Raw genomic sequence first — 25369 nt, forward strand, 5'->3', positions numbered from 1 at the left:
ACGTTAATAAGCGCGATACGTTCTTATTAATATCGTTATGTCAGAAATTTGCCACATATTGTCACCGTTGTTGTGTCACGCGACATTCTTTTTTGATAACGCTACGAGATCCCGTAAAATGGAATGACAATAATAATTGTTACATAAATGAGCACTTCGCGGTGAATGTCGGTAATCGCGGTAAAAGGTTAATGATAATGGTATCATTCTCTCGAAATTACTATGCCGCACCGTGTAACATACAACATAAAACTTAATGTCGATCTGTTTCGTAAAAATCTACATCACACAACATATATGTTGCATATGTTGCGTGAAAGGTCATTTATAAAATGTGATTAAATCGCAGACTTATCGAAAATTTTCTATATATTTCATCGATTAACAATTATTTCTATCGATACATTTAAAGATTAGAAACTTAAAAATAATATCTCTTATCTCTTTCATTTTTTATTACTTGTTGTGCGATTTGAAAAAACAATTACATACATTATGTATATGGTAAAAATGTAAAACAAATTTTAGAAAAACGAATGTAATATATTCTCCCCGACTCTTTAAGTATCCGCGCTCGATCCAAGTCAGATTTTTAACTTGGCCGTAGTAAGAAGATTAAATTCTTGTCCGATGATTTTGCCGTCGATTTATTAGGGACGGTTAATCGCTGTCCCAGATAAATTTTAATGTCGACGGTGGATCTGATCGCGCAATCGTGTACGTCAAATGCACTCTCCGGCGAGAAACTTCCGCGACACTGTATCGATTATATTATCCTCGACGTTGTCTCGGGCACTGCACTCGCAATGCAAACACCTTCGGCGTTATTAACGCCGCCGCAGCTTCAAGCTTCCTCGTACTCGCTACTCGCAACAACCCCTTTCCATTTAAGATTCTCATTCCGAGCACGATAACGCTCAGGTAACCGAGACGACGACGACGACGACGACGGCGACGACGATGACGACGGCACCCTCGTCGCATGGAACGTCGTGGGGTCGTGGTTTAATTATCTTTGCCTCCACGGGTCGACGGGGGACACCGACTTACCGGCCTGCAGTACCCTATCTACCTATGCGACGACGTGACATCGTTCCTAATTCTCAACCCCCGCCGATTACATTATTAATATCAACGCCAGAGCAAGCCGGCGCACGATGGCGGCATCGGGGCGAGAAGTTTTTGCCGAAGAAAATTGCCGAAGCCGGGCATACATATGGATGCGAGGACTCGCCTTGACAGAGTCGGAATTAGTCGTGTTATTAGCGATCGTGAAGACGGCTGTTTTCATTCATTTTCTCTCGCATCTCGGGTATTCAGTGCATGAATACATCGCGATTTTATGCTGTCTTTCGAAATTGAGATCAATTTTATGCCATGTACAGATATATATGTGTGTGTACATTAAATTAAAAACTCTTTAATATCTTATGGCTATCGATTAATGAATATCCAGAGAGAGATTTTGAGATATCTGGGGATATTCCAGAAAAAAGAATATTTCTATGCCGCGACTATGGTACATGTATATATGTATATATGTGTATTGAATTTGCGTAACGTTGTCTACTATTATATTGTTTGTGATATAATGATAAAAATAAAATCGCTGCCTTTCATTTCACACATAGTGTAAAAAAATTCCATCAATCATCCGAGAGATGAGTAAAAAAGTGTAGCATGATAAAATATATATCTTTAAAAAATTCGACAAGTAAAATATAACTAATGTGATTTTATTAACAAAATTAAGAAGCTTTCAGTATCTCCTTTTTCAAATGCTATTAATGGCATCTTTTTTGTGTGAGGAAAAAATTATTTAATATGCAACATTTATATCTTTTTCACATGAAAAAAGAAGAACGTTTCGCCTCGCTCTAGCGAATCTAACGTTTTCTATAAACGGTAATAAGCGAGATTCGAAGTAATCGTCAGGCGTAACGCCGTACACGCTCAACTGATTTGAGTTCCACAATTTCCGGGGGTGCCTGGCGGATTGTCATGCGAAACGCGAATGAAGCCGTAATTTAGCGCTCGCGCGCGCGCGCGCACCCTCGACAAGGAGAGGCGCGGGCCATCAGTGCGGATGAAAGAGAGCGCTGGGAGGCAGAGAGCGGGTTGACAGCGCGCGAGAGGAACGGCGAGCGGGAAAGCGGTAGAGCGGAAAATAATGCAGCGTGCGGAATTACAAATTACACGCTACTGGAGCGGTAGGTGGGTCCCACCCTCGCGCGGCGCGGCAGAGGGGCTCTGTTCGTTCCGTTGATTACACAAACAACATTCGTCGCAACGCTGTAGAGAGAGAGAGCGAGCGAAAGAGAGAGAGGGGAGGGATGATAGAGCGAGAAGGAGACATTTATTAGAGAGCGAGTAAGAGAGAGAGAGAGAGAGACAGAGAGAAAGGCACGGCGAGGTGGGAGTCGCTAGTATCAAACGCGGTCGTTACAAAGCCCGCTATTAATCTTTATTACAAACAATCCTCTGTGTTAATTCCGTGTAATTTCCCACCAGTCATGCTCTAAACGCGCACGCTATTGCTTTTGCACACGGCTATAGAGATGCACTGCGTTTAATCGTGTCCTTTAAAGGATGATACATAAGAAGTAGCGCGCGTATCCAAATTGATATGGACAGAGATACGGTATAACATTCTTGTGCGGTGACATACCGTCGGCGAGTTCTCTAATTAATCAATTAAACGAGAGTTGATTAATTACACAAGAATCTCTGTCTCTCAGAATTTAGCGGAAATGAAAGAGGGAAGTTATATACGATGCTCGTGGGGAAATAAATATTTTTTTATTTCAATTTACATCCCTTTGACCCAACTTAGCTTGAGTGTGTTAATCGCGTAGTAAGCTTTGCATTTGTTTCGACACGAGTTTTTTTTTAGCTTCAACATATATTTCTTCTACATTCGTCTTATTGTATAAATCAAAGTACTTTGAATGAAATAAATTTACTGAAAATCCGGAAACATTTTTGAACGAAATTTTCTTTCTCCCACATACCTCTTCAATTCCCACAATGGTGAATAGCAACGCATGGTGTTCCGCGTAAGTAGCGCGTGAAATTGCGCGAGTTGCACGTGAGTAACGCGTGCCGTGACCGTAAACAATGATATCATGCAAATATTATACGAAACGGCACCCGTGGCAACGACATACGGATTTATTGGAAAACTCGATACTCGTGAAATCCTAGTCTCTCGAGAACACGCGATGTATACACACGCGTACATAAAACAAGATAATTCCAGATCTCCGCGGATTTCATACGGAGCACGTTTTGCTCTTCATAAACAAACTGTGGAAAAACTATGGGAGAAAGAAGGTACAACACTATGCACCTTAATTCAAACTTTGCAGAGTGCACGAATACTTTTTGAATTGAAACTTTATGAAGAATCGCAAAAATCATAAATTTATATTACATTTATGTAACAAAAATGAATTAATACAAGACTAGTAGCATAGTATACCAAGTAGCGTACATTCCACGGTTATTTTTATCGAAAAACGATACACAGTTATTTCTCTACATATAACGTTGTTAACAAAATAGAACAAGTTATTTTTATTTGAATTATACAAGTTTTTTTGAGTCTTGTATTCTTCTTCTCTAAAACACTAAAGTTTTGCGATTTAAATCTATTTTAAATTTAACGATATTTCGATAATCGCGTTATATGTTGCTAAACATTGGCAATTTATAATAATATTAATCAAATACGCATTGCTGATGATAATCGCAACGCTAACTGATATGATCGAGTCTTAATTGATTAAGTTTATCATAATGAGAATTTCCCCCAAAGACGAATCAACACGACGGGAAACAACGCATTAGAGAAGGGATTAATGAGCATAGAGAAGATCTCTTAGATCATTAACCTTAACGAAGTTTCGGATGGTAAACCCCGACGAGAGATTGTTAACGTAATATTCCGCCGATCATGTAACGAGAAAGTTGGTCCAACTTTCGCGGATTAGTTAACAATAGAATTAAATACAGTGAATACAAGTCTAGACTGTAATAAATAATCAATAAACACACATACAATTTATAGTAAATAATATATCAATATAATATATACAATATATATACAATATATGAATATTAAGAACATACTGTATATATTAAAAACTTATATCTCCCCCCCTCTCTTTTTTTTACAGTAACACAAATTTATAAAGAATGGATTAGTATTTTTAAACACAACAAAATTTAAAAAAATCTTTCTTTTATTTAGTTATTAAAATTATTTCTTTTATGCTAAATATTTCTTGCCATCATTTCATCTCTCTACAATTGTACAATTTCCTAAAAAAGTAATTATTTTAATATTCATTTCCGGCAGCTATGATGTCGATAATCTCGCAAAGTATTTTTACTCATACATAAAGAAATATCGGTCATTAGTTCATACGGGCAGTTCGCGGACGTGTGAACATATCCGCGTGATTCGCGTCAGTAAGAGTAATGAAGGTCGGTTGGGATCTTATCTGTCGATAAGAAGCAGCTTGCTCGCGTCATCCCATATATATCTCTTTTTGGGTAATCCCTGAAGAACGTCGCTTAAAGCCCGAATGAGGGCTTTGGCGTTCCCAGACGTCCCTCTAATACCCTGTATTAAACATCCTACCAACGAAGCATTAGCGATTTATATCATCCCGCAAACGCGAGCTGCTATTCTATATAATCTGCACCTAATTTAAATGGACAATTACCCTTCTCTCTTTCTTTCTCGCTGAGCTTAAATTTATTTTTTAGAAAAAAATTACATCATACAGGAAAGAATAAAATTCTTTCCCCGAATATTATTATTCTAATTCGTAAAAAAAATGTATATGTTTGTGCGTGTCGCTGAAAATATATTCGATTAGCTATTTACGATCGTTCGCGTATCTTTTGAATTTGCGAACCACTGTCTCCCACAAACACCTGCTATGTCGCCTGTAATGTTCTTCCCGACTGCAGTCTCACTTGGACGACACCGGGTTATAACGTGGCCCGGGGACGGGTTTTTTGCGCGAACACGTCCCGGCACCGGCATCGATTTCGCATCCACCGGGTGTCTTGGTCGTGAAAGGACTTCGCGGAGCGGCAGAATGCAGCATGGGGAGGGAAAGGGTGATGGGAGCTCAGGATGCGGAGGCAGAAAAGGACCTCCATTATCGGGCGTCCCACTTTTGTCCCGGTTTTGCAGCGGTGAGAACGCCGCCGGCGACTTCTAATGCCACGAAATCACCACGCCGTATAGCGTTTCACGCGGTGCTATCCTCCCTATCTTTCGCTCTAGTCGTTTTCTAATCCGAAGAATTCCAAGAGCGCCCATTTTCCGTGGTACCTCCGTGGCACGAACGGCGCTCTAATTTTACCGCAAACATTCCGCCCCTCTCTTCCACCAGGCATCTTAAAAATCTCTCGGCAGAGCTTTCCGGGAGAGTTCTTCCCACGTGTGCTATGAGAAATTATAAGATGGTTCGTGCGATATAATCGAGAGGCTGTGTACATTTATCTCTCGCCCGCTGCCGGCTGTTGTAAGAGCACTGAAATTCACGCCGTAAAGGTGTAACGCGGCGTAGTAAAGGTTTAATACGAGCCGCTTAGAAAAATTCCACTTTTCGTGAAACGTAAAGTGTACCCAAGAGTATGTTCTCCATGGAGGCTTACGTATATGTGCTAAATCTGGTCGAGTCATTAATTTTATGGCAGATTATTTCGCTACACACACAGCATCTTATATGAGAGTTTGTACAAGATTTAAACGCGATGGAGAGAGAAGATGGATTATTATCATTCTTGCATATATTCGATTAGAGTAATCTGCTTTAATATTAATTACATATTAATAATCGAAGAAATAATTTAATCGCAGGGGTTGTTAAATTTAATGTAAAAATTAATGAAATATTATTTCACACGCTGTTAATAAAATATCATGGCTTTTTTATTCATTACTTTTCACATTCCGTCTCTTTAATATTTGATCCTGTGTGAATATTATTTTTATAATATGCATCATAATCCCACGGATATTGGTCAGACTGGCATCGTTGCATTATTAGCAATTTTCGCTGCGTGTAACTTCACCGCGCAGTTTATTTGAATTTTCCTCTGCCGAATTTTACGTTCAACAGTAATTAATCGAGAGAATGAAATCGCTGTGCATTGTACGTTTATCGGATTTTAACGATAACTCGGACATTTCGCGTCAATATAGAAATGGGGCAAAAATTGCGCGACCGTAGAAAAGATGCCGTTTATGTTTGAACAAAGCGACATTATTCGCAATCGTCGATGTGCAATCGATTGCGCTGCGAAACTCATGTAAAACAAATCATTTGCTGTTGCACGTGAAATCGTATTCAGACAATGCATTTCCATAGCGTCGTAATTTTCGGATGCTCCGCTTCGCAACTTGTCCCTCCCTTCCCTTCCCTTCCCCTTCCTCTTCCTCCCTTCGATTCAGCCGAACTAATTTGATTACGACAACGACGGACTCGCAACAACAATAACAGAGCCGGCGTGCACCGCAGGTTGCATTTCTCTACTCTATTTATGGATATCGATCCGGATGTTTCACTTTCGATAGTGTTGAATCGTGACTGTTTGTGATATTAAAATCCGTCTGAAAAAAATACTACATTTCTAATAAAGTATATTATATGATATTAAAAAACTTCTTTAATAATACTTTAAAAATGATTCACAAATATAATTTGTGATAATTGAATCAACCATGTAATGATATTATATATATAATAATAACTACATAAAATAATATTTCAGAAAAATTGCGTAATTATTTTCTCTCAATTAGACCAATAATGACTTAGAAAACCGTCTTTTCAGGCACGTTTCAAGTTCGCTTAAGAGCGCCAACAGTCGATTTGTTCCAATTTTTCCGACAAACGAGGAGTATATCTCGGCGTCGATCGCGGCGTCGTCCTCGACGAGGAGAATGCACGATGTATAAACCGCCGGGAAACACGGTTTCGAGCTCTTACGCTACCCAGCATCCGGGCAAAGTTCACCTTGTTCCTTTGTCTGTCTCTCTCTTTCTCTCTCTCTCTCTCTGTTTCTCCATGTCGTGCTCTGTATACCTATACACACGCCGAAGATAATCCACTGCTAAGCTCGCTCGATTCGCAAAGACTGTGCACCGTTTGTTTCGGGATTTGCCATTCCGCTTGACTCCCTTCGAGCTCTCCTGCCACGACGCGTCTCTTCGCCTTCCACCTGCAAATTCCCTATCCTTTTCCAACTATCGCGCCGCGATATCTCGACGAGGCAGTCAGTTGCTGGAGAGAACTCGGGGAGTTGGCGGGATTTCGGCAGCGAGACGAAGAGACAAAGGAAAATGTAGGGAAATCCGAGAGGAGAAATGATGGAAAGGAGGCGGATGGACTAGAGAGGGAAGGAAGGGAGGTTGAGGTTTCGCTACCTGAATAACGAAACATTGTTGTCTCTCAAAAGACCCTTATGTTGCGAGACGATAAGAAAGAATCTGCTGTTTATCTGCATTATTGCTGGTACGACCGCCATTATGGAGAGGCAAGGAACGTAGTTTACCGCAGGAATGAAGGGTATTTGCACGATGTAAAACGAGAGAGAGAGAGAAACGTCGCGCGACGAGTGATTAACATGAGTCTCTTTGGACAGGGTGAGCACCGCTGCGAAGATAAATACTGTCTTGAGAAAGCGTTGAATGTATCTCTTTGAACTAATTTCAAAGAGCGCGCAGAGAGCTCGCGTCCTGCTTCTAGTAGTTTTTAAGCTTATCGAAAGAGTGACGCGGAAACTTTCATTCAGAGGACGGCCGACAAATAATTTTAATAATAAATTCTTTGAGCAATTTAGTATTGGTCTCTGCTTAACTGTAAATTTGTGCAGCGAACTGGGCTTCTCCTAGCTATCAAATAACGAGGTCGTATTATCCGTTAAAATTCAATCGAATCCCTACTTAAAGTTTAATTGGAAGCCTGAATATTATATACGAGTAATAGCATTTACAAATTCGCGAATAAAAAAGAAGAAATGAATAAGATTATTATGGAAAACTTATTATTTAACACTGCTAGGCTTTATAAATGCGTAAACAATATGAATTTTTGAAGTACTGTTTTATATTTTCTGTAAATAATTTCTATTATAATTTATTCAATTTCCAATTGAACTGATTCAACAGCAGATATCTACGATAAAATTTACATTAGTCGTTAATCCTTCCGTTTTAACGTTCACGCCAATTTACAGGATGAGTTTTACGACAAGTACCTCGTGCGTAAAGCAAATTTCTCTCCGCATTACGCGCATTTACCGTGTAAAATACTACGCAAAATGAACAAATCGTTGTACGCGTTATCGCGACCTATACAGCCGCGCCAGAAATCCGTTTCACTGCGCGTCGCTTTTTGCGAGGATGCGGCGGACGAGCATAAAAATGGCCATGCGTGCCACTCGTTGATCCGTTTCAATTCGTGGACGAGCGTTAATGCCGCAAAAAAAAGCGAGATGCAGATAGCATCTGGCGCGTGGAATCATCGCCCCATTATTATCGATAATTTCGTACACAATCGCGCCAACTATCGCGTCCATTTGTGCGAATCACCTCGGTGATTCGATATTTTTCATCAGGACTTTTTGTTACAATCGGTTATTTCGATCGAGCCGTCGTCGCGTAAGCTTCTTATGAAAGTAAAACATAGGATGAAATTATACGGAACAAAAGGTATTTGTAGATAAACGTTTTAACATATTAAAACACATTCGAGAGAGGCGCACTGTTTCGCCAAATAGGTCTTTCCTTTAAAAGCAGCTTAAAAAAATAACAAGAAACAACAAATTTTTGATAAACTTTAAATTATTATTGTGACGCAAATATTTTGGAGACTAGACAATATTGCATCAAAATATTCAAGATATAAATCAATATTCAATATTTTATTCAGTGGCATAATTAAGATAATCCCGTCGCGCATATATAATCGTATATTACCTGTCAAAGGTTGTAAAATTAATGCACATCGATATGTAGGTTAATTTAATCATGCTTTTTTAAACATTGCGTATTTTGGAGGTAAATTGATTTTTCAGAAATTACATTTTCCAGAGACAATATACTGATTTTTTTCAGAAATCCTAATTGCCAGAGGCTGCGGCGTTAATGCGATGTTGTAACTGGAAGGTACGAGCCACAATCGCCTGCGTGCACGCAATAATTCCACACGGCCGATTAAATGTACTCTCCCACGCAGTCGATACTATTGCGTTATGCTTACATCGCTCGTTCACTAATCGAGCTAATTCGAAGTGCGGCGGCGGCGATGAGGGCAAAGGCGCCGCACGACGAGCACACACGCATTTACCGTACAACAATAATCGGGTAGTTAGAATTTTGCATTCGGGCATGCGTGCGTGCCGCGGCGGTTTACCTGACTTCGGGACGCAGGTAATGAGCCGATTAAACGTACAAGTGTGCACCTCCGCAAACATTTCCTCCCTATTTTCACCCCCATCTACCTTTCCCTTCTCTCCCTTCACACTTCTCCGGATATACCGTGTTTGTATAACGGACTGTAACACGTTGCGTGTGGCACTAGAAGTAGGATGAACGGTATCTTCGATGAAACGCGCGAAACTTTAATAATCATTGTTCCCTGCGGAAGCTATATTAGTGTCTTGTTTTTTTCATTAGTTATTTTGAAAAAGAAAGAATCGCGTTTCGAAGGAAAAATTCAACCGATCGGATATAATTGAATCTCATCCAGGATGCTTTCAGCATCTTTTTCTCTCAACAAAAGAAGATAATAATTTTATAAACTGCTTCTGCATTACTATATATATCTTAGTAAATGCAATAAATCTAAAACTATTAATTTAATATTAATTTAATATTAATTAAAAACTATTAATTTAATTTCTAAAACTATTATTTTTATGCTTATATTGAAAACTTTTCGTATTGAATTTCGAGAAATTGTTCATGTGTTAATTGATCTACAATAATCATTTTGTCTTTTAATATTATCTTTTTTTTTTGTATTTAAGCTGAGCATGAAAATTAACGAATGATTTTTTTCGCGAGGATTTTTAAAAAATTTTACTCTCTTTCAAAACAACATTTGAAGATATTTGTGCGCTTTTTTATGCATATGAACACAGCAGTGTATAATGTGCATATCGCTTACCCGTAAAACCTGACGGTGAAAGTTCGCTCCAGGTTAAATCCAAAGCTTGCGACTGTCCTCTCTTCATCCTCGTGAGCGCATGCTGACATATGAAAATTCTGTATCTCAAAATATTCTCTTACGTGTTCTTTTTTCAAGTGAGCAGTCATAAGATATCGCGTTGTAAAATTTTCCTTTTAATCTCATTGAGAGAATATTACGCATTTACGAGAAATCGTCATATTCTTTGGTTAAAAATCTCAGAATACATATTATATGTAATATGTGGGGAGGAATTATCTAAAATTTACATTTATTAAGAGAATCATATTCAGCGACATGATTTATTTAATCCAGTAAAGCCGAAAATTATTTTTTTATCATAATTACTTAGAAAGGACTGCATGTTTTTCAGTCTTACGTTGATTTAAACGATAGCGACGTACACGACACGATAAATTTTACGTAATTGAAGATTGTTTATGTCTTAACATTTTTACCGTTTCGCACTCACGTCACGCCTTTCTCCGCTTTCTTCTTTTCCGCTTTATCTTGGGGGAGGAAGCGTTGCTAATAAAAATCGCCGATTAATTCTCGCGACGTGTACACGCTCGCTCGCAAAGCTCAACTTCTCGCTCTCCGTCCAGCTTGTATATTCGCCCCATCCGCAAGGCGATATTTACTGCGTCGTGTCGCCATTACGGAATACCCTTATTCACCGATGGCGAGTAACGTGCGCGTCCATCTCACTCGCAACCTGTGATATAGTACTCTCTTTAACTATCCCTCGAACGGGATACGCATAGCACGTCGTTCACGTTTTTCCGATCTTTATAGCCGCGAAGTATCACTCGCGCATTGTATTTCGTTTTTACAGTAAGGCCCTGTCAAAATCGCGCGAAGGAAAACACCTAACCATAAATTATTTCTTGCCCCTCTCCCTCTTTTTCTCTCTGGCTTGTTATCCTCCGCATCATTACAGACTTTCGCGATAAAACGCATCGATCCTATAACGTTCGATCCTGTAGGATAAATACTCGACGTGGACGCGTTCCCGATCATGGACGATGCCCGGTCCGACGAACGCACACAGCCACACGTGTGTTCACGCATACACACGCGCGCGTAGCTCTACGAGCAAAATGGACCGATATCCCGGTGGCAGCGAAATTGCAAGAATTTCCAGCGGACACTGCGTCCATGCGATGACGCAACGTTCGTACGCGGCGTTCCGATGGAGAATTCGGCATGGATACTCCGCTTTCCCAGCAGCGTCGATCTCTTTGTTCGATCCCACCTGCCATTCGAGGGAGGACGTGCGTTCGCCCGCTCGTCATTTTTATCCCGGCAGCTGGCCATTCGCCTCCGTGACTGACGCGAATTCCGGATTTATAATGTTCCACCCTTCCCCGTAACATCCACCTACGCTTGGGCTGGCAACGGGTCGATACGCGTATTCGCGAATCTCAATTTTTTTCAATTCGACGGTAGTCGCGATCTCTGAGTCGTGTTCTATAGGAATTAAACATTAATTTGGAAAAACGATGAATTGTATATGTGTGTATGATTTGAAATTTTAATATTCGTACAATTAATATTTGAATTCCACTAAAGCCGGTGGAAAAAGTCACGAATGCAAAATTGCCATTTTTACGCCAACGATTTGGCGCTTCTACAAGAAAAATGGCGCAAATACGATATGACGTCGAAGTAAAGTATTGCACATCAAAGAACAATAGCATCATTTTTCACCGGGCTATTTTTCTTATCTCCTCCTTTTTTCCAATTGTCATTTTCCGCGGAAGCGATTCCTAGAAGTTGCGGCGGTCTCTCATCCGTACATTCCATCTGTTTCAAATTTACTTGGCAATGGTTTAATTCCATCTCTGAATCCCCCTCTTCCTGAATGCCTATCGCAGTCTGTTCGTCACAAATCTGTCCTGAGAGAAGCGTAGTCAGTCGCAGCTGACAGCACGAGAGAGGGAAAAATTTCCATGTGCGAAAGGTTTATTCTGTTTAAATTAAAATGCGAGAGATGTATAGCGCGCTAGAATTATTGACGGACATTTTTGTTGATCTCCCTCTTGAAATAAAAATTCTATTGGCGAATGAATTTACCTATGAAATGCGTTTAAATATCAACTCTCTTAATCAATATAGTTTTGACGTGCGTTATTAATATAGATACAATTTAGAAATATTTATATATTGGCAGATTTATATGGGCGTTAAAAATGCGGAAGATGCGGAAAATTCGTAAAAAAATTTGTAGAAAACAGGAATAAAATAAATTGTGAGAAAAGCTTTTATTCCGATTCGCGTTGATAATTGTTTTCAGTATTGAGAGTTGGCTTTAACAAAATCTCCCGCGCCAGTGAGCTTATTTCAATCATATTAACCCGTTTTATATGTTCGCTGCTTTTGCGTGACAATGATCATAAATTATTATCTCTAACCGCATTTGTTTTATAAATTACATCTGAAGAACAGATTTATTGCGCAAAACGAATACGTTTCTCGATGGTGTTCCGATGGAATATAAATTTTTTGCGATTTGTCTGTATGTTGCTTCGAATTGTGTTTGGCACGATTGCACATTCCGGCTGCGAAATATGTAATAAATGCACAAAAGCGATGTTATATAGAATAATAGGTGTCTGTCAAACTCTTCATACGCAAACAATAGCATAACAATACAATTTTTTAATGCCGATAGTAATTAATCAAAACTTGAAAGGATAAAAGTGTCAGCTAATACTGTAAAAACTTTTACAAGTTGTCAAATTATATAAAGTTAAAATACGTTGATCCAAATGGCGAATAATTATGTCCTTTACTTAATTAGAATTACATTTTCTCGTGTATTAACTTTATTAATATTATTATTACCATCGTCATGTGTATATCTCAGTGATGTGAAAAGCACGTGAAACAAAAAAATATGCAATAGTAAAAAATAAAAACGTCAGTATATTACGAAGCGAAGTATATTACGTAAAAATTATATTACAATGTAATTAACGCCAAAGGGCAGATTTATAATGAAGTTTTAAAAATACAAAACGGAAACTCTGGGGTGTAAAATCTCTGGGACACGTACGCGTAATAATTATGACATTAATAAGTTATATAAACTTGTACATAAGTCTGATTCGAACATTCGTCAGATCAATCAACGCGATGATCGATCATATGGCTCCGCTGGTTCCCTCGTAATGAGAATGCCCGATGATGTAGCGCGTTTCTCTCACAGGGTCGGCACAATCTTTCTTTCATCGTCGTAGCCATGTTCCGGAGCGCGTCCATTATTTACGCATGCTCTGAGAAACCGTGCATCGCAGTAAGTCCGAATGCACCGCATCGACTGAAATAGTAATGCCGTGCTTTACATTTCATGCGACCGAAGGCGCGCCTTGCCGAATACCACCGGTATTATTCACCGGCGGAAACGGAACAAGCTAAGCCTCGACCGCCAACTTTTCTTATTCCGAACTCGTCCTCGATGCAGCTGCATCCAAGCGCCGCTGCAGTTACGCGCGAATGTGCATCCTCGCGAAGTAATACATTCGTAAGATTAACTAGCACACATAAGAATGATAGGAACAGAGAGAAAATAGATATTTAATCCATCTACAGAAAGATTCTATTTTTCTCAAGATCAAAATAAATAAGAAAGAGATGCAAATAATAAAAATGGAAGATAGAATAGAACTGGGTATAAGTAACGGTAAAATAGCTCTCTAGAGCATGAGATTAGTGATACATGTGAAAGAAAAATACAAGTAAAGGGAGAGAAAGAACTTTGTATTAAAAGCAAGGTTAGTATATGTAAATGTGTAGTAATAAAGTGGCTTTGAAATGGGATCGTTATGTCCGCATACGATATAACAGCAAAATTGCTAGCTAATATTTCCATCACAAGCAGATTACGAAGATGCGAAGGTTTGCAATGCATAACTATGTGTATTCCAAATTTCTGCATCCACATACGAAAATACGGAAATCTTTGAAAGTCCCCAATTTGCATCACTGAGTGTAATAAAAAATTCTTTTTACGCGAAAACTGTAATACATATTTTCAATAGTGTATATTTACAAATCAGATATGAGGAAAAATTTTTTAAATTGAGAAAAAACACACATACAAGATTGAGTTAAATCTATGAATTAACTAAATGATAAATAACAAAAAAATAGCATGCATTAACTAAGATATTTTCATTTCGTGATTTGCTTGAGACGAAATGCCAAAGGAAAGCGACACAGAGAGAAACGATGCCTTCCAACTTTGTCGCGTTTCGGCTTTTCTTCCTTCGTCTTGGCGTCCATTCCTCCATTCTGTCCTCGTTTCTCTCGTTTGCTTCCGACTCCGTTCCCGGCGCCACCAGTAAAAAACTAGCCGAATAAATATGTCCCGTATTCTTTGCACGGCCATTGTGGTCGAGGCGTCGCGGTAAAATACGGGGCTTTTATTATCCTATGAGTTTCAGGCGCAGCGGTGCGGCCGGAATAAACTCACGACACACGGTAAACTTCGCGTAAGACCTACGGTCGTGGAATAAAATAGCTAGGATCTTCTCGCGCTTCTCGCGTGTGTCAGAGTTTTCTATTTTCGGCGAGCATCGAAAATGGTAGACGATGTACATAACTATATTTAAAATTTTTAAAGCATTTGACGCAGAATGAAAAAGAAATCAAAATTAAATACATACACATTGTAAATTAATATTAACAAGACAAAAATTAAGATACGATATAAAAAGATAAAGTCACGATACAAGTGGAATAAACGATCGAGCACAAGTCTGAGAAAAGACCTAAAATTGCAAGCCAACCAAGAACAGCAGGACTACCGACGCCACGGGTGGTGGGCGAGCATTTTGCTGGGTCACGCCGAGAAGGGAGAAAATAGGTACAAGTGAGATCGCCAAAGGGAGAGAGCGAGAGGGAGAGAGCAGAGGGAAACGAGAAAGAGGATCGCTGACAAAAAGGACGAGGATGGAGGAGAGTCGGTCGGGGGCTCTCGTTAATAACCGGACTCGACTTGATTATGGTCGCCACCGGCGGGCACATCGGCCGCTTTAGCCTCGGCGGTCGCATCGAACGAGGTAGCCGCTAATGGGCCGGATATGGATGAAAAATTATCTCGGCTTAATGCGCGAGCACACGGCCGTTTTTCGTTATTACGCGAGCTTTAAGGCTCCGCCGGGAACCAACGCGATACCCGCGCCCTTTGCTCTCAGGACTCTCTTTTTCTCCCGTCCTCTTCCTCTCTCTCTCTCTCTCTCTCTCTCTCTCTCTCTCTCTCTCTCTCTCTCTCTCCCTCTCTGTCTCTCTATTTGTCTGTTTCTCTGGCTATCCGAATTCGTTCCATAATTAAGCGCTTGATTATCGGACTAATCGCGGCGGGCGTTTCCAGTGGAACGGTCGGCACAGTTGATTTCCGACGCCTAGACCGGAATAATTTAATTTATGGCCAGCACTCTTCCCCACGCCGTACCGTTCCGCGCCTAAATGTTTATAACGTCGTTGGTTTCGTGCGGCCGATAACGTAAACGGAATGATTGATTAACCCCGCCGAATCAGTGATCGTGCGGATGCTCCTTACGCGAAGAAAGCGTGGCGGTCACGCGATATTTTGACATTATCGCTGTTCGTAAACTTGTATTGCATTATCTTAGACAGGCGTCGTTTTAATTTAATTTCTATGTAAATTGGCCTACAGAGTCTTATATGGTATAAATCTAAATTATTCCGTATAAAATTGAAGCTGAGACGAAAGTAATAATAAAGTAAATAAAAGTGTTTAACTAAACTTCCCCTCATATTTGACATCGCAATTTCTGCAAATTTACATAATTTATGTAGATAGAAATATTAACAACTGCATATGTATAACGCACGCACACTTTGAGATAATTATACATTATGAAATTTTCGTTTATACATTATTTTGTATATAAAACGATGTTTTGATAAAATAGAAGAAAAATCACATTCACGCATCGAATGAATTGGTTACGAAAAATAAACTCCCACGAGCTGATGAAAATACGTGACTATAAAATTCAAAGAATATTTCGGACAAGCGCTCACGATCACGCGGAAACCACCGCGGAAAATTATATCCTACGGCTAATCCTTTATAACTGGTTACATCAAATATTTACGCCTTCGTAAGAGACTCACAAAATTTTTGCAGCGGCAAATAATTCGGCGATACATAACTTTTGCAAGTGTACGTGTATCGAATATGCATTTTTATGACATAATTTTACAACAAAAATTTTTCCGTACTCTATTTGAGAAATATAAATGTGATTATTTGCGCACCGCTTCCGATAACCGTAAACGAATCGCTCGAGCACGAATGCGCGGAAGTGATCGGCGGAAGCATAGCCGGGTTTTCCAAACACCGATCGTGTAAATAACGTCGGCTTGTTTTCCATTCACCCGAACGCCTCTCGAATGCAGTATCGTCTTCTAACAACAGTAGATTCGTTAGCAATTATGCGCGCTATCAATACAAAATAAATATATAAAATCAAATAAGATCGAAAATGCAAAAAATGATAATAAATAATAAAATATATGTGTAATTTTATAGTCATTTCCTGCATTTTCCATTTTGTTTTGATTTTATATTTATTTTAGACTATATATATATAGACAGAGAAAAAGAAAGAGAGAAAAAATATCACTAAATCTTGAAAAAATAAAATAAAATAAATTAATTACATTTTAATTGAACTATTTAAATGATTAATTTTTCTCTAGTCTCTGAATATCGAAAATGTGGAAATAGGCAAATTACTTTTTTGGATAATGATTAATATAACTATATGTATATTCAGTATGATGTAAGAGGAGGGAGACAGAGAAATTACTCCCGTTAATGCAATCCAATTTCATCTTATGATATCTCGACGCGAGCCTCCACTCGGCCTGAAGCACGGCGCGGCACGATCGAGTTCTGGCCACGATGTTCGAGAGATTACGGAATACTCAATTAGGGGATTCACTGTCATAGAATTCGAGAGCCCCGGATTAAGGGCTCTTATCGTGCGAGTAACTTTGGATTATATAGCGCCGCGCGCCAATTCCGCGCTCCGCGTATTTCGGCCGCGCTATCTGCCAGATACGGCTCGCGAATGTCTCTTCGAAGGATGTCGCGAAACGTTGGACCACATCGACGAGGAAATCGCCTTCTCTCTCCTCGAAAGCGACAAACCGTAAAACCACGCGTGCACTGGAAAAAATCATTTGATTGTACCAACAAGATGTGTCTGATAGAAGGTATTTTGGGTAAACTAAGCAGAATTTCTAGTTATCGCAATAAGACTCGATTTTTTATAACTAGAACGTTTAATAGATTTTGCTACAAGGATTTGGTTAGCCTTTTCTAGTTAGATCTATAAAACTTCTTGTTATATTAACTAAATATGGACACAGTGATACCACTTTTTCGTAAATTTAGTATTATTACCAAGAAATTAATCATATTCATCTCTAATAATTCCTAAAAGAATTCTGATTCGTCCACTTTCTAACAGACATACTGATTGAATTTACCAGATTTCTAATTAATGTAACCAGATTTTTTCTCAGTGTATTTTCGTAATTTGATTATATTTAACGTTTAAAAACCATTATTTTACACGGTAAGTTTATTCTTTATTTAGTATAAAATTTATATTTCTGTTTACGAACATTAACATTGTAAGAGAAACATTTTTTTAATTGATTGGAAATTAAAATTCATTTACTTTTATGTAGCTAAAATATAAACTTTTTATAAAATAAAACTTTTAAAATAACAATATTACGTTATACATGTGAATAATAGTTATTTTTTAAATTATTTAAGCAAGTATTGTATTATAAAGAGACTTCTTCACATAAATTTTAAAATTCGTTATCTCATAGTGCTTTTATAAAATGATGTATTGCAAAATTCATTTTCATTTTGCGCACAACAATTTTTGAATTACTTGGACAAGTAATAAATGAGCTCTTGCGGTAACATCCGATATTGAGCGAAATTGTAATATTGTTCAAGGAACGTATGACATCGATGAAAAGTTAAAGTATTAGACGGCATTCGTGAAAATTTCGCTGAGAGAGATGTCGAAGGGAAAGAGAAAGCACCGTGCAAATCCCTGATCTTATTGATCTGGAAAGAGAGGCGAAATAACGAACGAACGATATGGTACACAGTTTGTTGCGATTACTCCGCGCTCGTGGCTATTTGTTTCCCATAGCGGTGGTAAGGTATCGAGCCAGTGGCAACGCAGAAACAATTTTGCGCGGCGCGGGAGTGACAGCTGAAATATCGCGAGAAATGTCATCTATCGTATATCACCATAGGTATGAGTAATATTCACAGCAAGCTCGAGTCCTTACGAGCGACATTCATCGCTCTTCGGAAACACGTCGATCGGCAAGAATTTTTCCTTCTTAAACGATGGATAATAGATTGTCGGTGTAATTAATGACATTGGATCAAGTATTCGAATCGTATAGATTTTTAAAGAATCTAAATACCTATTTTTCAAATCCTCTGAACATCCTCTTGATTTGAAATTTCTAACTTGGCAGATATTTTACTTCAAAACAAAACTGTTTTAGATTATCGTAAATATTAGTTTTCAAGTTAAATAATGTTTAATTGATTCTCTGTCTCGATAGGTATTGTATCTTTAGGAATAGACCGCGAGCTGGTTAAACTTTAGTTAATTAACGTCTATACGAGAATTACTTTTACTTAGTTAGACTATATAATTTTCGATTTTACAAGAAGTAAACGAAGTCGAGCAGCAAATCGCATTATATTCGAACGAAATGATACACTTGTACACTTTAAATCGCATTCGTTCAGTACCAACCGATAAACCTCAGTAAACTATCAATAAACCGAGTATCACGTTGATCAGATTTCCGTCACATATATACACACATACACACCAATCAAAGCTTTCCCGCTATCGCCAAGTGACGGCGAATTATCGTTCACGGGTATCGCCCTCGAAACTTTCGCGACACCGTGTTCTAATCCGGCGAATCTCGTCACGCGACCTCGCCAAGTGTGTCACCGGCCGCTTTCCGACCTAGTCTTAAAGCAACTCTTGTCAGGGAAAGCCCTAGATCGAGACTTCCCGGAAGCTTTCAAGCTTGGAACCTGGTAATCAAGACTGTTGAAAACGCCATAAATTCTACGAGCGCAATTTTCATAAAGATACGCAATTCAAAAGAAATCCCACGCTAATTTCTCGCGCTTTTATCGTCGCGAATAAAAATAGAATGCTGCATCTGCAGCATCAAAGTTGCAATTCAACGACGTTATATCAACTTCAAACCCTATTTTATAGTAGCTTAGCAGAAACTAGTCATTTCCTTCGTTTCCACTCGCGCTGGAGAATCTCAACGCTGGCGAAAAAGGACGATTTTATTCACTCACCGGTCATCGTAGACGAAACCCGCTTGCAGGGTATTGCAGTAGAGTGCCGTCGCGACGAGGGCGCAGGCTACGGCGAGGATATCCATGTCACATCGTGACGAGGACGCTGGCGGCGACAGCGACGTCGACGGCGGCGGCCTCTTAACTTGTTGCACGTCCGTGGGCCTTCCTCCTGCACCACCGCCGCCACCACCAGCAGCACCAGCACTACCACTTCCTCCTCTTCCTCCTCCCCCTCCTCCTCTCCCGCCGCCTCTACGTCTCCGCCTGACACCGCCGGTTCTTCGCGCGGCGGCCGAGACGTCCGCCGGACGATCGAACGATCGCCGATCTGACGTCGCCTGCCCGGATGACGGGTCCCGCGCGGGATGAATGTCGGTGACGCGTCCCCGGATACGATCCAGCAACGAAGCTGTTCCCGGCGCCGAATCCGGGTCCTCGATCTACTCCGGCGCGACAGCGGAAATCGACGCCTCGCTTCGTGATCTCACATCGGTTATTCGCGAGGGATGTCGCGGGTCCAGAGAACGTCACAGAGTCAGAGAGCCTATTGAACGAGGGAATGACTCTCCTCAGCGAAGAGAAGGAAGATGATTATGCGACACGTCCGCAAGAAGCAATTGGCATTCTGACTTTACGAGAGCGATTACCGATTCACAATCGTCGAGGAATTACTTGTTGTAGCCGACTCTCCCTTTCCGTCGACGGCGACGTCGCTGCTCGCGCCAGATGCGTTTCGATTCACCATTCACTGACGCACGATTGGGTTTTCGATACTTTGCTCCGCGACCAAGAAGAATCGCGTCGGAAGGAAGACTTCGACGGGAAGAAGATCCTCACTGGAAGGCCAGGCGACGTCGTCGGTCCGACGCTGCGTTTGTCGCCTCTTCTTTATCGGTCAAGGGACAGGGAAATCTTCGCGTCCCAAGTGTCCTGCGAGGATCCAGCGATCCGCGGAGCGCGAGAGGAACCCGCCGTTCCTTGGCTATTCGCGAGATCGGCGCGCACGATCGGAGCACGATTAGACGACGACGGTTGTATTCGCGACGGATATCGCTGTTGACGTGAGCCGCACTAACGAGGACGATGACGACGAGATGTTCCCAGCGCGATCGGCACGCGGCGCGACGCATGTTCCGGATGCGGAACGCTAACTGTCGCGCGCCCCCCGAGGACGAGAGCTTTATACGCGGGAGACGGGCATCGATCGGACAGGCGCTTGCGCTCGCCCGCTCTCCTGGTCCTCCTTTTCCACCTCCGCCTCATCCTCCTCCGCGTTCTCCTTCCCCCGACCCTCCTCCTTCTCCTCTTCCTCATCCTCCCTTTCCCTACGCATCTACGACCGCTCGCAACTACCACGACCGCGACCACGACCAACGGGCCGGATTAACCGCAACCCTGGGGACAATGCTGACCGATGGACGTCCTTTTAGAGAAAATGATGCGCCACCATAAGGACCGCGCCGCGCTACGGTGCAGGATGCACGTGGCATGTAGCGACGCGGAGAACGAACCGAGAGGATCCGGCGAAAATTCGGACTTGGGACCGTTTGCGACCCCGCAGGCGGACCGTGAGGGAATTGCGCACGTCCGTTCCCCGTTTTCCGTGAGATCGTCGACGGGGTAAACGTGGAGCTCGTGTGGTCGAGGAAACGTTTAGCTTGGGAATGTAGCCGGCTGCATCCGACGGCGATTGTCGTCACCTACCCACGTGGCGATTAAGCCGTCCGCGATGCCGCGGCGAACAATTGCAGGGACAGTTGCGATGTCATCGTGGGATCACGTGAAATGTTGCTTCTGCGAAAACTATTTCGAGAGGAATTAGGAACGTGGAATAGAATAGAATACGAAATATTCGTAGAGAGAGAGGAAGGGAGAAGCGCGTTTATTTTGAGAATATCCCGTATCCTCCTTGTATCATTTTTAAAAGGGACGCGGATTTTATGTCTTACGTGAGCCGTTCATTTTAAAAATAGGGCAGGCAAATTCAAGAGAAAGCGTCTCTACTTTAAGAAAATTTTCTAAATTTTAGTTATGCGTTACTTTTAAACAACGAACCCTAGATTCCACAGTATCATACAACAGATAAGCTTCGTAATACCGTCGTGCATAAACTTGCACCTCTCTCGTAGTCCTCTCGCACTAATGCGAAATTTATTCCCGCTATAACGCTTATAAACATACGATGGCGCAAATACAACTCGTATGGTATTTCACGCGGGTTCTGACGCCAAGTTTCGTTGAAGGTATCGTCACTCTCGGTAGTTTAATCCGTCGACACGCTGGCGCATAACGGCGATTCGTCACTAAGTACCTACACGTAATTAATCGTCGGAACCGACGCCGTGAAACGCGCGTGCATTTATCATGCGTATTATACCACGCGGATTTTCTCCCCCCTTCCTCTCTTTCTCTCTTATTATTGTGCTAACGCTGGACTTAGACATTACTCGGAGCGCTATTGTACCGCGAACAAGAGGCTGCCACCCGTAAACGCTTCAATTATTCCGAGCGCGTAACAAAAGTAATTCGCGCTCCGATGAGCCACGATTAAAGATCCCGCCGCGGTTACTCCTAATGTGGTAATTAAGCATTTAAACGCTTAACTCACTCCTACGCAAACTACAATACCGGTTAGAGCTGTGTACAAACGAGGGGAAACGGCCGACAGCTAGGCTGAGTTGAGAGCGAGAATATGATATAACGTATAAATGTGTGATATCAGGATCTCTCTCTAATTAACCTTATGGTATTACGTATCTTCGCTATTTCTCGTCATAATATTTCCTAATTAGGCTGCTTTCGCGCACCTTCTCATATAATTGCAAAATTACTTGTATCACTCATATCTATTTTTAAAATTTATTATATATACATATATATAAAATTTTTACTTAATTTAAATGAAATTATTAATTTCAATTTTTATTTAAAATTTTGATTTTTATTGTATTACATTTATATCTATTTTTAAAATTTATTATATATACATATATATAATTTTTATTTGATTTAAATTAAATTATTAATTTCAATGTTTTATTTAAAATTTTGATTTTTATTGTATTACATTTATATCTATTTTTAAAATTTATTATAACATATATATAATTTTTACTTAATTTAAATTAAATTATTAAATTCAATGTTTTAATTAAAATTTTTATTTTTATTGTATTACATTTATATCTATTTTTAAAATGTATTATATATACATATATATTTAAATATCTATATATATTTAAATATATATATATATATATATATATATATATATATATAAAATCTATTATATTTTCACATATTCAACCTGATTTTCTCTTAGATTGAAAATACAATTTAAGGATTGCACTATTTTCTTTTGTCGGACTCAATAAAGCTCAGCGTCCACCGCGACGGTAATCCATCTACGAGTAACAACGCCATAGAAATACAAATTAACCACGCTCCTAACACTCCGCGATTACCCACCCCGGTACTTAACTCCCCTAAAGCCGGCCATATGGGCCGGACGGATGATGAGGGGCCGCTCGGGATGCGGGGAATAGCCTCGTGGCTCACGAAACGAGGTTGACAGTAAACAATACCGCTTACGAAAAGGGGAGCGAAGATTGCGTGGGCACCACGAAGGGATGAAAATGGGGATAGGAAACCCTTCTGCATCCCCGCAGTTGTAGGACATATCAGTGACCTCCATCCTTCCTTCCTCAATATAACACGTGCGATGTCCAATTGTACCGCTGTCAGAATCGCGCTATATTGATATTGAGACAAAATATCAATGGTTTGTATCAATGTCAATACCAAAATCTCGACGCTGTACTCGATATGTATCTCGAAGTGTCAGAATTATTTTTGCACGCAAAATCGATATCCTCGATTCCGCATTTAACTTTTGTCTATTTGTTTCTTTAATTATTATTCTCATATTTATTGACAGATTACACTGTTTATTTTGTATTTTTACATTTCATTGCAATTGACGTCAATGTTGCGACGAAAAATAATTCTCTAACGTACTAAATGAGACAATTTCTATGCTAAAATATCCATGAAAGCATCGAGTGACAGATATCATAACGCTCTCAGCTACCAGACGGGAGAAACGGTACCCTGTTATTTGTCCCGCTGGTAGATTAAGATAATGGGTTAACGCGAAGCCGTCAGGCCGCATCGTGCCATGCCGGTCATCGGACCGGGAAAGGCGGACTAGAAAGGGCGAGGGACCGGAGGGTACCAAATATGATGACCGGCGACCACGCGATCCCGCCGGACGAGAGCCACGGGGGGCTTACGCGGCCCGATGTGAAAATTATCGTGCGAACCTATCGTCGAGCATGCACCGGCAATCAGTTTGTTCCGTGACGCGATGACGCCTGCCTGCGCTGCACGTTATGACCACGTTTGTACGCACTATATTTGTGCGTAGCGAGAAATGGCAAACATCGGCGGAAAGTCCGCGCGAAAAACAATGAATAATTTTTTATAAAAATAATCGAAAAAATAATAATTTAAAATAATAATTTAAAAATAATAATTTAAAAAATATTTGAGAGAAAGAGAGAGAGAGAGACAGAGAGAAAAAGAGAGAGAGATGGTGAAGAATATAATTTTTAATATAAAATATCGTATGCGCGTTTGTATATTTTTATGATATTTATGTTATTATATATACTTATATATCACGCACCGTGAATATTGTTTTATATTTATATATTTTTAGGAAATTGATCATCAAAATTTGACATGATTTCTCTCGACCAATTTTTGATCGACATTATTTAAATCTATTGTTGAATATATACATGTATTTTATATGTATCTGCGCGCTCACAAATATATTCATGATCATCTTTGTGACGTATACTCGCTATTATCCTTTCAAACTCATTGCGCACATACAAGAGAGATCGGCGCTTCCGCTTTGTCGATTTATCGCGTCATAACAACGCAGGTTCAGCATGGAATATTCTGCGATTTGATTTGATTTACATCATAATGAAATTTCTTTGGTTATTAATATCGCTTGGCAACAATTACATATTGATTATGCTTCAAACTCATTATTGTTAGTAAAAATTATCTGAAAACGCGTAAAGGTATCGGAATATCTTCATTTGTATTGATTTGCCCGCGAATCACAGTATAAAATTTTGATCCATCAACTATTTCATACTAATAAATTATGTTGAGTTACTTTAATGTTATTAGCATACACAATATTAGTTTAATTAATTTGTTAATTTAATATTAAATAGCACGTGTAACCTACATGCAATTTATCAATGTAACGCGATAATTATTTGATGAGAGTAAATTTATGGAGCAAAGAGTACAAGGATAGAATCGAGTTTATGATAAAATTTAGAGATTAGAATTTATTAGAATTTCATAGTTTGTTAGAATTGCTTTTAAAACGAATGATAGTTATAACAAGACAATGTTATGGACATCAGAAAAATACATAATTATAATTTACATATAAATATTGAAGAGAAAAAATATTTTTAAACTTAAATAAGAAATTGTATATAAATCTGACTCACGTGTGATATTTAAAATTAAATGAAACGATAAATACGGCTGCGACACACTTCTCGCTCGAATTTTTGCTCGTGGGAATTCGCACTCAGGCCACGTGAGCGCAGTCAGAAAGTCGTTAATTCGTGGATACAACGTATCGTGCTCCACGCAAGCCCACGCTATTGTCTCCGAAAATACGTGATGGAATAAAGTT

General features: G+C 39.9%; 2 protein-coding genes across 8 annotated transcripts in view; one reads left to right on the forward strand and one right to left on the reverse strand.

The window, feature by feature from the left end:
• Tmtc2 (Transmembrane O-mannosyltransferase targeting cadherins 2) overlaps window positions 1–25369 on the reverse strand; it is a 265630-nt gene that overhangs the window by 176603 nt on the left and 63658 nt on the right. Inside the window, exons 3-4 of one of the 2 annotated variants that reach the window (XM_083106344.1) lie at window positions 20283–21438; window positions 19633–20179 (exon numbers count right to left, since the gene is read on the reverse strand). The exons of the other annotated variant lie outside the window; for it this stretch is intronic. Of the exons in view, the coding sequence (XP_082962470.1) occupies window positions 19633–19718 (86 nt within the window). The 5' untranslated portion in view covers window positions 19719–20179; window positions 20283–21438. The remainder of the gene's footprint in view (window positions 1–19632; window positions 20180–20282; window positions 21439–25369) is intronic. 2 annotated transcript variants of the gene reach the window in all.
• The window catches only part of LOC145975691 (uncharacterized), a 113734-nt gene that overhangs the window by 84935 nt on the left and 3430 nt on the right, over window positions 1–25369 (forward strand). The window contains exon 8 of one of the 6 annotated variants that reach the window (XR_014440054.1): window positions 9143–9806. The exons of 4 other annotated variants lie outside the window; for them this stretch is intronic. Coding sequence is in view for 1 of the 2 variants with exons in the window: in XM_083106349.1 (XP_082962475.1) it covers window positions 922–1239 (318 nt within the window). In the remaining variant the exon portion in view is untranslated. Of the gene's footprint in view, window positions 1–921; window positions 1315–9142; window positions 9807–25369 lie in introns of those variants that run through there. One more of the 6 variants, XM_083106349.1, reaches the window with a different exon arrangement.

Source organism: Camponotus vicinus, unplaced genomic scaffold (genome assembly GCF_025532165.1).
Source record: "Camponotus vicinus isolate PSW18456_S1 unplaced genomic scaffold, iyCamVici1.0 SCAF_8, whole genome shotgun sequence".
In the NCBI taxonomy this organism is placed as follows: domain Eukaryota; kingdom Metazoa; phylum Arthropoda; class Insecta; order Hymenoptera; family Formicidae; genus Camponotus; species Camponotus vicinus.